The 12,049-nt window shown below is 42.2% G+C and overlaps 2 protein-coding genes across 2 annotated transcripts in view; one reads left to right on the top strand and one right to left on the bottom strand.

Annotated features, from left to right (window-relative positions):
* Positions 1 to 6,701: 6,701 nt before the first annotated feature.
* On the bottom strand, positions 6,702 to 8,240 carry LOC120556141 (relaxin-3 receptor 1-like). Its single transcript, XM_039795542.1, has one exon. It carries the CDS (start codon positions 8,167 to 8,169, stop codon positions 7,027 to 7,029), a length of 1,143 nt encoding a protein of 380 aa, XP_039651476.1. The 5' UTR covers positions 8,170 to 8,240; the 3' UTR covers positions 6,702 to 7,026.
* A 2,164-nt stretch (positions 8,241 to 10,404) lies between these two features.
* LOC120555730 (A disintegrin and metalloproteinase with thrombospondin motifs 7) overlaps positions 10,405 to 12,049 on the top strand; it is an 85,532-nt gene continuing 83,887 nt past the window's right edge. Inside the window, 1 exon segment of the mRNA XM_039794737.1 lies at positions 10,405 to 11,129. Coding sequence (XP_039650671.1) covers positions 11,009 to 11,129 — 121 coding nt within the window. The 5' untranslated portion in view covers positions 10,405 to 11,008.

The following is a 12,049-nucleotide window of genomic DNA, read 5'->3' as shown; positions in this document are numbered from 1 at the left end:
AAGGTGTGAATTGCCTTCTCTAGATCACGCCTGCGTAGGAAGGGCAAGACTGTGGCCAGAAGACAGAGCTGGAAAAAGCTGATTTTAACAGCATTATTAATCTGTTTGTCGAATTTCATGGTACTGTCAAAAAATCATCCCCAGATTTTTAACCGCTGACTTAACGTACAAACCACCAACTTCGAGCCAGGTGCGTTTAACATGCAGAATTACCAAAAGAAAATACACTCAGTTTTTTATCCTCATTCAAATGAAGAAAGTTTTAAGACCACAGCTTAATATCATTAATACAGTTAAGCAGAGAATTAAGCGTGTCACTGTCATTTGGCTTCCTGGACAGATACATTTGCAAATCATCTGCGTAACAATGAAATGATTGACACGGTTGTGCCGGCCTATAATTGCCCTTAAAGGCAACATACATATAAAGAAAAGAGGAAAGGGCCAAGAATGGATCCCTGTGGTACCCCACAGGAGAGAGGAGCAGGTGATGAGGAGAGGTCACCGATTATTACAGAGAAGCTCCTGTTGGCCAAATAAGAATTAAACCATTCAATGAATGTCTTTTTATTAGACATCCGAGAAGTTTCAACTGCAGAAAGGGAGGCGTGGGGGAGTGTTGTTTAATAAAATCCTCTTAATTAATCTGATACACAGAGAGGGCGTATTTTCAGAATCCCAGAAGGACCAAATTCAACCACAGTTGGCAGCCTGTCAGCTTTATTGATCGGATACAGTCATAACTTGAGAAATGGGTTAAAACTCCTTTAGTGGACAACATTTTTTTTTTTCATCCAGGTGGTTTTTCTAAGTTAGAAGAGTTTTTGCTGGTCACCGAAATACCTTCAGAAAACCGTAACGTTTAACTATCTTTTAGAGAAACCAGTAGTTAAAACTGACAAACTGGGGCTGACATTAGGTGGGAACTGTGAAAACTAAAATAAGTCTTGGCCTCTCACCTGAATTTTTGCTGAATATTAGCTAGTGCAAAAATATAAGATCTCATCTAAATAAAAATATTTAAGCAAATGTTCAACATTTGGGAAAATACGCTCACTCGCTTTCTTACGAGGGATAAGAAGATTGATCGATAGGCCCCACTGCACTGGAGAGTGGTATCGATCTTCTCATCTCTGCCAAAAAGTGAATAAGCACACTCACAAGACTCTCAAGAGACAGATTAAAAAAGAATGTCAAAACCAAAGTAGCAGGGGCTGGGATATCCTGACTGCTGGTTCTTAGTATGGGTCAATCTACAGTCCAGAAACAACAGATCCTGCATTTCTAATCAACCAATGAATTCAATGAACAGGTCCTTGAAACTCCAAGTCCCCAGTTCACAAAACCGGCTATTTTCTCCGACTTCAAAAAGGTCCTTACAGGGTGATTACACTGACCTTTATGTGTACAATCTGTGGATTGCCCTTTTAACAAGAAAACAATGATTTCTGTAATGCTCTTTATCCACCAGTAAGGGACAGTGTTTACTTTATGATGTCTCTCAAACTGCAGCCATGGAGAAATCATTAAACAGTTTGATTAAACTTCAGTCACTGATTAGTTAGCAAATAAACAAAGTGGATCATGATATTTGTGATTTTAAATATAAATATCTGTAAACTCCATTAGCTTTATGGTTATCATTGAAACATTTTTATTGAAAACATGTTTGAGGATTGACTTTTCCTGATGCATGTCAGCAGCATCAGAAGATATGCATTCCAATTTTAAGATTTTGTTGTATGATGTTGTAGCTAAATATAATATGTGGCTTAAAGCAATGTTTTTAGTGAAGAAATAAACTGACAGGTTTGCCACACAGGTACTTTAATCATTTAAACCTTAAGCATTGTTTCCAGCAACACAAAGAATAATTTGCCTTCAAGCACAAATGTGACTGTTTTGACAGTTGTTTTTTTTTACTTGCAGTTTTAAATTACATCTAAAAAAAAAAATACTGTGAAGACAAATGGTGTTGTTTGGTTGAGTGAAACTGAGTCATTTATGTTCAGGTATGCAGGTTTGATTCAGTCAGCAGACACATGCTGACCATCTGCGACTGACAGTGCAACGATGAAAATATATTGATCCCTGAGGGGGAAATTAGAATGTTGCAGCTGCATATTTAATGCGATTCAGCAAGATAAAAAGGAAAAGCAGCCATACAAACAGAATAGAAGGTTAGCTATAAATCCATGCATACAGAACACAGTCAATTAATCTAAAGTAATGTGAGGTTATGTAAACATGCTGCAGAACATGTTACAGTATGGACTGAGGGGTGAAAAAATAAAAAAGGCCACCAGCTGTGTGTCGTGGGGCTCCAGCCTGCAGAAAGTTTTGCTAGCATGTAGGGCAGCATATATGGCACTGCACAGCATCTTCTCAATTTTAAAGGGGGCACTTCATCCGGTTTTCTTCACTGGAAGGGCAACCTAGCAAGAGGGCACTGCATCAAGTTTTCTCAACTGGAAGGGAATCCTAGAAAAAAGGTTTAAGGTGCCTTTATTTTGATTTCTAAGCTGACACTTAGAAACTAAATTTGTCCTATTCATTTACCCCTTCCAATACATAGTAGCAGTGGGCAGCCAATGGCACTACATCACGTTTATTTCAATGGAAGGGCACAGAACCCTTAAAGGGCACCTTATCATGTTTTATCTACCATAGGGGCACTTTTGAAGCGTTTTTTTGGCGGGCACCAAGCCAACCATCTCAGCATAATCCTCCTGATGTAGCCTACATAAATCAAATTAATCTATTGCCAAAGGAAATAACTGAAATATTCACACCTCTCAGCTGAAGTATATTTATGATTAAATTTGTATATATATGTGTGTGTGTATATATATATATATATATATATATATATATATATATATATATATAAATACACACACACACACACACACACACACACACACACACTACTCACAAAAAGTTAGGGATATTTGGCTTACAGGTGAAAATCATGGAAAATGGAAAAACTTCAAGCTACAGTGGTATAATATCATGAAAGTAGGGCATTTAAGTAGAAGCACGCAGTGGTGATTTCCTCATCTCAAAAAAATTATTGAAACAAAAGCCAGCAACAGTGGTGGGTATACCACAACAAAAAATGTCAATGTCTTAATAACTTGTCATGTGACCTTGAGCATCAATTACAGCTTGACAACGACATCTCATGCTGTCCACAAGTCGAGTTATTGTCTGCTGAGGCATGGCATCCCACTCTTCTTGAAGGGCAGCCCTCAGGTCATTGAGGTTCTGGGGTACAGAGTTACGGGCCTCAACACGGCGACTCAGCTGATCCCATAGGTTTTCTATGGGATTCAGGTCTGGAGAAAGTGCAGGCCACTCTATTTGAGGTACCCCAGTCTTCAGCAGCCGTTCCCTTATGATGCGACCTCGATGAGCTGGAGCATTGTCGTCCATGAAGATGAAATTAGGCCTGTGTTGTTCATGTAGGGGCACAATAACTGGATTAATTATGTTATTCAGGTAGTATGGGCATTCAGAAAGTGTAAGGTAGTTTTGTATTGACTAGACACACCTGCCCACACTGTAACACCACCACCACCAAAGGGTCGTCTGGTGACAACAGCGGCTGATGCATAGCGCTCTCCTTGACGTCTCCAACATCATTGGCGGGCCATCATTTCCGCTCAACGTGAATCGACTTGCATCAGAGAACAGCACTGAGGCCCACTGGTCCCTCGTCCAGCAAGACGATTACGCCTGTGCCTGGTGGTGTGGTCAGGTACCCTTGCAGGTCGTCCAGCACGCAGACCACGCTGATGTAAATGGTTTCGAATGGCCTGACGTGACACTTGGGTGCCTCTAACCTCCCTTCAATGTCCCTGGAGTTGAGTGTTATTCATCATCCGGTTCCGCAGGGCACTGTTCACAATGAAGCGGTCATCAGTGTGGGATGTGGCCGATGGGCGTCCACTTCTATGCCTTTCTGTGACTCTTCCAGTCTCTGTATCTCTGTTGCAACCTGCTGATGACACTCTTACCCCTTTTCCACCAACAAGAACCAGGTGCTGGTTCAGAGCTAGAGCTCGGAGTTGGTTCGACTGACGCGCCTCCAAAGAACCGGTTTGCTTTTCCACAGGCTAAAGAGCCAGCACAGAGCCAGGTCTTACGTCAGTGTATAAAACTCATCTTTCCCAGCAAAATTAGCGCGGCGGCGCCAAACACAAACACACCATCAACAATGGCAGACGTTGCTTTGCTCTTGATGTTCATGGCTTTGCGGACCTACATCAGCATCCAAACTCGGATCCAACGTGTTCGCGCGGCTCGCATTTATAGTGCAAGAAAGCAGCTTGTTTCCTCCTCTGACCACTGCTGTTGATGTTTAATCGCGTCCATCGTGTTTATCTGCTAATTCAAAAATGGCGGTCACAAGTTTCTGTTCGTCTTGTTGGTCACGGTAACCCCGCCCCCAGCCGCTGACGTAAGCGGTTCTTACTTCTGGCCCAGCAATGATTTGGTGCTACTTAAGAACCACTTTTACTGGTTCAGAGCTGGTGCTTTGGTGGTTGAAACACAAAGAACCAATTTGAAACTAGGCTCTGGCTCCGAACCAGCACCAGCTCTGCCTTGGTGGAAAAGGGGTATCTGTGACACTCTAAGGTCAGTGGCCACTTCCGTCTGAGAACATCCTGTTTGAAGCCTCACAATGGCAAGGTACTGTTGATCAATTGGTAGGTCTCATGATGTCAAAATGTGAACAGCATGATGAGGAGGACTGTTTAAATACCAATTCTAATTGAACCCAGAAATGTATGGATTCATGGATCAAACACCAGTTGTCAATTTTGCCGTTAAGCTCCTTGTTAGAGAACAGCAAGTTGTGCAGAAAGTACTGAAACTTTGAACTTTTGGACATGCACATTGAAAAGTTTAGAGAAGGTCACATGAAGTTCACCTATAAAGGTTATAGTGGATTTTAGGTTCATCCTGAAATTTCACCCAAAAGTCGAATATCCCTGACTTTTTGTGAGTAGTGTATATCATATTTCTATTATTATATATGGAACTTTAGATAATGATCCTTTTACAACTACTTTCCTTGTATCAGGTAACTTCCTGCACCGTGTACAGAATATATTGTCTTATTTCTGCTTAAAGTAATGTATTTTTTATTGCTCTCCTGATATTGAGCCAAAAACATAACATATTAAGTATTGTCTAAATGCATTACTATTGAATGATGTGAGAGAGAGGTCTAAGGATAGAGGGCATCGTATGCTGTGCAGATTGTGAAGCCCTTTGAGAATCTTTGGGATTTGGGGTTATATAAATAACATTGACTTGATTTAAAAGAGTACATAGACCAACAATATGAAAAGATGTTTATAGTACTTACAGATTCCCAACACGTATTGCTTTAGGGAAAGGTCTGCGGTTTGGACACGTTGTGATCATCACTGTACACCACAGGCCACACAAAATATGACAGACAGACACTCATTAGCACACAAAGATGGCAGCAGACTCAGCTGCCTGCCGCCAGGAGACTCCCTCAGCTCCGGGCTCTCCTGCTATGTGTTTGTTCAATAACCTGTAGAGGACCTGCACCGTTGCCGAATGCCAAGCAACAGCTGGACCCTCTGCAGCCACTGTTAACCTCTCCCCTGGTTTACCTGAAACAGCCCACAGCCCAGTGTGTGACTTGAGCTAGTGCTGAATATGAATTAAGCATTAATAAAAGTACAGGCTGCATATGATGAAAAATAGTTTGGAGCTGCTGTATTTCATCAACAAGTCCAACACTGCATAAATGCATATTGAATTTCTTATCTGAATCTGCTGTCATCTGTAGGTGTGACATATTCTCCCACTTTTTTTTTGCACTCACTGCTCAAGCATCAAACTAAACAATACGTACATGACACTTCTCCAAGAGAATACAATATTTTATTGTTGAAAGCTAAAGGAAATACATTTAGGAATGCACCTGTTAAATGACAGGATGAAAACATGTCCACATTTATATTAATTAATGGTGTAACAGAAACATCAAGTGTAAAAAATATGAATGAGAAAATATACAATAGGCTGCAGTATATATACACTCTTGTTTTTGTACATTAGTGGTTGACCATCACATTTTTTTATGTACACAATACAGAATATAGGCTAACTATACATGTCCATTAGAGAATTGACGCTGCCTCAGAATGGATTAGAAGTTAAATGAAATCTATGGCCACTTGAAATCAACCACTTACTAGGCCTACTTCAGATGGAAAAGACAGTTGATCTACAGACAGGCTTGAAAACATTGCAGCCTTGTGATTCTGTTTCGACCTCAGAATCCATTGTAGGTCCGTCATAATATAATCCCATGTTTGTTTTGCCGGGAGTCCGTTTATTCCGCTATGTCGCCGGTTCGATTCCGCCCTGCAGACGTTTGTCCAACCCACTCTCCCCGTCTCTCTGGTGCCATGTTTATTGTCACTCTTTACTGCCAAGTCAAGGCAAACATTTCATAACAGTAATATCACAAGGGGCAAAAAATAAAGCTGCATGCAGCTGCATTTTAAAGGAGAGGAAGAAATAAAAAAAATATAAGAGATACGCTTGGCTTTTGATTTTTAATTAGTATTAATTCTTTTTTTTTATTGTATTTTTTTCCTTGGCAATAGCTTTATACGTAAGCCACTCTATTAAATGCAGGTTGACCTCTCTTGTTCCTGTGTTGGGTGGAGATGGGGTGTTTGAGTCAGTTTGGAAAAGTCACACTGTGTGTCATCTGTTGTATGACAGATGTGTTTATCGTAAAATAAAAATTGCAAGTCATAAAAAAAGAAATGCACACCCGTGTATTCATCAGTGGAATCAACTAGTGATATTGTGACAGTTGTAGAAATGAAATACTTTACACTTGTCATAGTTCATGTCATACAGTATGATGATTCTAGCGGACGTTTTACGCACGAGTCATGACAGTTACAGGTGGACAAGCAGGGCAAAACAAGCAGATGCATGGGGTCTTTATTTCACCAGACTGAGTTATCGGGTGTATGGCATCATTTTGGAGCTTAAGCCTTTACGGTCTATGATGGACAGCGTGTACTCTTCATTGTCCACAATCTGGAGAGGCACGACTTCCTGGGTTTCTCCCTGCGTAAAAGAGCGCGTCGCGCAGCTCTTCTTGGAGGAAGGAGTGGAGACTTTCCAAATCAAACTGCTGAGCTGCTTCCTAATCTCTGGCCTCATCAGGCAGTAAAGGACCGGGTTCAAGCAGCTGTTAACGTGCGCCAAGCACACAGTGACCGGGAACACATACGTGTGCACCATGTAATATGACTTATCCCAGTCGACTGCGTTAAATTTGACCAAGACACCCCAGAAGGTGATGGCATGATTTGGCATCCAGCAGCAGAAGAAAGACAAAACCACTATAGCGACAGATCTGGTGACTCTAGACCTCCGTTTAGGGTTGCTGCTGTCCATGCTCCTCTGTTTTACGAAGCGCAGGAGCATCAGATAGTTAACGCAGACTATGAGCATAGGGATGATGAATGCTATCAGTATTTTCTGGATGTGATAGAGGGCGAGCCAATCGTATCCATCAGGAAACTTGAGGAGGCAGAGTTTTTCACCAGCGATCACAGTCACGGTGGAGAAGAAAGTTGTCGGAGCTGTGGCCACCGTTGCCGCCACCCACAGCACCGCGCACACCCACTTTACGCACCGCGACCTCCTGTACGTTGTTTTCTTCAGGGCCGAGGCGACAGACAGGTAACGGGTCACACTCATGGCAGTGAGAAAAAACACACTGGCGTACATGTTCATCACGGTGACCGAGAGGATGATTTTGCACATGGCGTCTCCAAACGGCCAGCTGAAGTCCAGCGCGGTGTCCACGGCCCAGAAGGGCAGAGTGAGCACGAACTGGAAGTCCGTCACTGCCAAGTTGATGATGAAAAAATTGATGGTGGACTTCTTTCGACCTTGTCGTACCCTCACGAGGAAAAACACGAGCAGATTCCCCACCAAACCCACCGCGCAAACTAGAGAGTACACCACGGAGATGAGTATCCTCAGGATGGGAGTGCTGTCCGCGCTCACATCGATGTCTTCGAAACTAAATTCCTCATCGCCAGGTGAACTTCGGTTCAGTGCTCTGCTGTAGTTAAATATGTCATCCATCTTTAAAGTTATGGACCTGGCGTTCTGCTGCGCGCACAGGCTAAACAGAAACACAACACAGACGCCCCATGAGAAAGCGTCTCAGCTCTTAATCCCCATTGCATTGAGAGGAGTCTGCTTTTATACAGGTGTTTCGCTCATCTGCTGAGCCACGATTGGTGGCGAGACACGTCACAAGACGTGACAGAGAAGCAGACAATTACAGTGATAGAAACGAGGGTAAAGCACCCCAAATCCAGCAGCAATTGGTCTCCAGTGACAACACGTCAGCTCATTAGGCCTGTGCAATGCGTAAAACGCACTGTCCGATGGAGGAATGACATTATTTCACCAAGAAAATGCAACTAAATTACCAGTTAAGACTTGAAGAATAACATTAAACCCTCCTCCATCTTTGTCGCCTAAGCAACACCAAGATCGGTATGCGTTTAAAGGCACCAGTGCTCCACTGAAATGCTTGCACTTTTATAATAAATAGCATTAGAGTAGTGTATCATTATACCATCAGGGTTGATGTACACTTTCTAAAACACGTGCAGTATTATCCCTGCATCAGTGGTCCGTAGTACTATCCATTCTCCCGCTAGAGGGGGCGCTAAGCTTAAAGAGATGAAGACTAACAAAGTAAAGTGATGCGGAGTTAACCATGTGGATTCTTTTCATTACAGATTGTATTCCACTTAGGTGTAAGTACGGTGGCCGGGAAGTGCAATGCAACATTACAAAGAATGAAACACTTTTACAAAGCTCAAGACAAATTTACATTTTGGAAAACAAATTTACATTTTAGAAAACAAATTAACATTTTTAGAAAACAAATTTACATTTCGGAAAACAAAATTACATTTTAGAAAACAAATTTACATTTTAGAAAACAAATTTACATTTTAGAAAACAAATTTACATTTTGGAAAACAAAATAACATTTTAGAAAACAAATTTACATTTTTAGAAAACAAGTTAACAAGATGCAAAACACTTTTACAAGTCCCGGAAACAAATTTACAAATGACAGATTCTTCACGGAAAGGGAATGTACCACATACCGGAAGTGATGAGGTGTTGCGGGTGTTGCTGGTGAGCGCAGTCAATTTTTGTTTTTGTGTTGGGGGGGGGGAAGGTTTGGGGGTTTTTGGGGTGGGGGTTTTTTTGGTTTTTATATGACGCGGACCTGACAGAAACATTGGAAAAACGGGGAACGTATCGACAGCCGCGGCCGGATCGAAGCTACAGCGGGGGGGGGCAGCTGAGTCCGTCTGCAGCTGCAGGACCTGGAGCTCACTGCCCATTCCTGGGAGCCAAAACGACACCACGCAGCTGGAGACCCAGGCCGTATTGCTGGGCCCGCTGGAGGGAAGGGAAGCCCGGGAGAATCAGATCCAGGACTGAGCGGAGCGGACTGTCACAACCTGCTGAAGTTTAAATCACAGGTTTCCTAAAGGGAGTCTGGCGGGACTCGGACTGTGGATGACGAAACATGACTTTAAGTCTCGTTAAATGAATAACTACATGCGGAAATAAATGAATCATTAGTGGGGGAGTGAGCCTGGACATTTCAGTCTGTTTAAACTTCACTTTGAAGCAGAACCTCTTAGTTCAGAAGGGTGAAGTTTCCGTTTGTACTCATATCTGTGAACTGATTATAATAAATATTCTTTGTATTAACACCTTAATTAGTCTCTTTGTCTTTTTGTTTAAAAAAACTACAACATCGCATGAGATTATGACGATTTATAGTGATTTTATTTCCGTTAGACCTTTGCCTACATTGACGCTGATGCATTAAAGACTGCCCATAGACAGTATATAAGGGAGTGCCTCCCCTGTTCCAAGATGGCGGCTCTATTGACGCATTCGATCCATAACTGCCGTAGTCAAGGCGACATGTATACAACACCTCATCACTTCCGGTATGTGGTACATTCCCTTTCCGTGAAGAATCTGTCATTTGTAAATTTGTTTCAGGACTGGTAAAAGTGTTTTGCATCTTGTTAATTTGTTTTCTAAAATGTAAATTTGTTTTCTAAAATGTAAATTTGTTTTCCAAAATGTAAATTTGTTTTCCAAAATGTAAATTTGTTTTCTAAAATGTAAATTTGTTTTCCAAAATGTAAATTTGTCTCAAGCTTTGTAAAAGGGTTTCATTCTTTGTAATGTTGCATTGCACTTCCCGGCCACCGTATGTAAGACATTGTATTTACACAACTTCAAAGTGGTTCTCAGACCGTTTCCTTCACCACTTTATGGAGGTTTTGTAACTTTGCACAGACCGTAAGCCTCTGATTTGTTATCATTTTTCTGAATCCAAGTGAACGCAACACTATCGAAAGAGGTCCTTGTGTGACCCTCTGAAAACCCGGAGAACCTCAGTTGTGGAAGTTCTGCCAATTGGATCGAAGCACCGTATCGGATTTCTTGGAGTAACGTTCCCCTTTAAGCTTCCAGTCCTGCTGCAAACATAGCCCATTGTCTTAAGTCCTCCCCATCTGTGGGGGTGGCTCGATCTGTGAAAGTTTGCAGGAAACTTTTTAAGCTGTCACTGGCTGTTGGTAGGAGACTGATGGAGGACAGAAGGGACAGCTACTCGCAAGCAAACATTAACACCGACATACAAACAAGTCAAAAAAGACCGAGAATGCAAGAAAAACAGCCCGCGGAGGTAGACGATGTTTAGGCCTAAATTGGACATGTTTGTTGCGACTGTCACAGTTTAAGTGCACGGTCGCAACACAAGCGAAAAAGTGCATCCAGCCCAGATGGAAATCATTTGAATTGAAAATCGACGCGGTGTTAGAAAGGCATTCAATGTTTCTAAAATATAGGCTACCTTCCTGACAAAATGACCCGTTTGCACTGCGGGCTTCACGCCTTTGGACAAGGAGTCTCTTCCATTCACCTCTTCATCGCTCTTCTGACGGTCCTGGAAAACTGCAAGACATTGGGATTATCACACGGACCAGGTGAGTTAGCCTGAAAACAAAACATTCCAAACTTTGGATTCATGATATCGCCACGTCCTCTGGCATTGTGGCTGCTTTAGTTGTGCACATTTGTTTCAGAGCGCATCTAATTCAGTCCAGAACCAGGCCAGCAGTCCTCAGTGTGCAGGGGCGGCCAGCTGTGACTTGTGTTTACAAAGTTTGGGGCTGACCATAGCAATTAAACCCAAGGTTTTGCAGCTTAGTCTGGTAGGTGGAGAGACCTTCTTTCCACTGAATCATCAGAGGGTTAAGCCCCATGTAGGAAAGCATCTGCCCTGCCCTTGAGCCAAAGTACAGACTCCCTGACCTATACCAGTGAGGGTCAGGAAACAGAATTTCTCTTTGGGTAGGCCTATCTGCAGCATGCATCATCATTCTCATAATGGAGCTGGAATCCTTTCTACTTCGCAAAGTGTATTAGATGTCAGACCCAGTGAATATCGTCCCGTCAGAGAATCAATCCTCTCAGTCTTGCCTTTTGTTCGTGGCTTGGATGTTAAAAGGTACAGCTCTCCTGAGATTACAGGTCCAAGCAGAACTAGGAGTCTGGGTGCACTCTTCTGTCAACCTGTGTAGATCAGCTGCAACCCTTGAGAGAAAAACTAAGTAATGTTTGGCGTTATATTTTAGATTCCTCAAAGTAGCCACCCTTTGCTTTTTTTGATAGCGCTGCAAACCCTTGGTGTTCTCTCAATGAGCTTCATGAGGTAGTCACCTGAAATGGTTTTCACTTCACAGGTGTGCTTTGTTGGGTTAATTAGTGGAATTTTTTCCCTTATTAATAAAAAAGCAAAGGGTGGCTACTTTGAAGAATCTAAAATTTAAGACATGTTTTCAGTTATTTCACACTTTTTTGTTAAGTACATAATTCCATATGTGTTCATTCATAGTTTTGATGC

Source organism: Perca fluviatilis, chromosome 3 (genome assembly GCF_010015445.1).
Source record: "Perca fluviatilis chromosome 3, GENO_Pfluv_1.0, whole genome shotgun sequence".
Taxonomy (NCBI): Eukaryota; Metazoa; Chordata; class Actinopteri; order Perciformes; family Percidae; genus Perca; species Perca fluviatilis.
This window is presented reverse-complemented; position numbering and strand designations above follow the sequence as displayed.

Excerpts from the sequence above, each read along its gene's own strand:
- LOC120556141 (XM_039795542.1), bottom strand. The coding sequence starts at position 8,169 with ATGGATGACATATTTAACTACAGCAGAGCACTGAACCGAAGTTCACCT.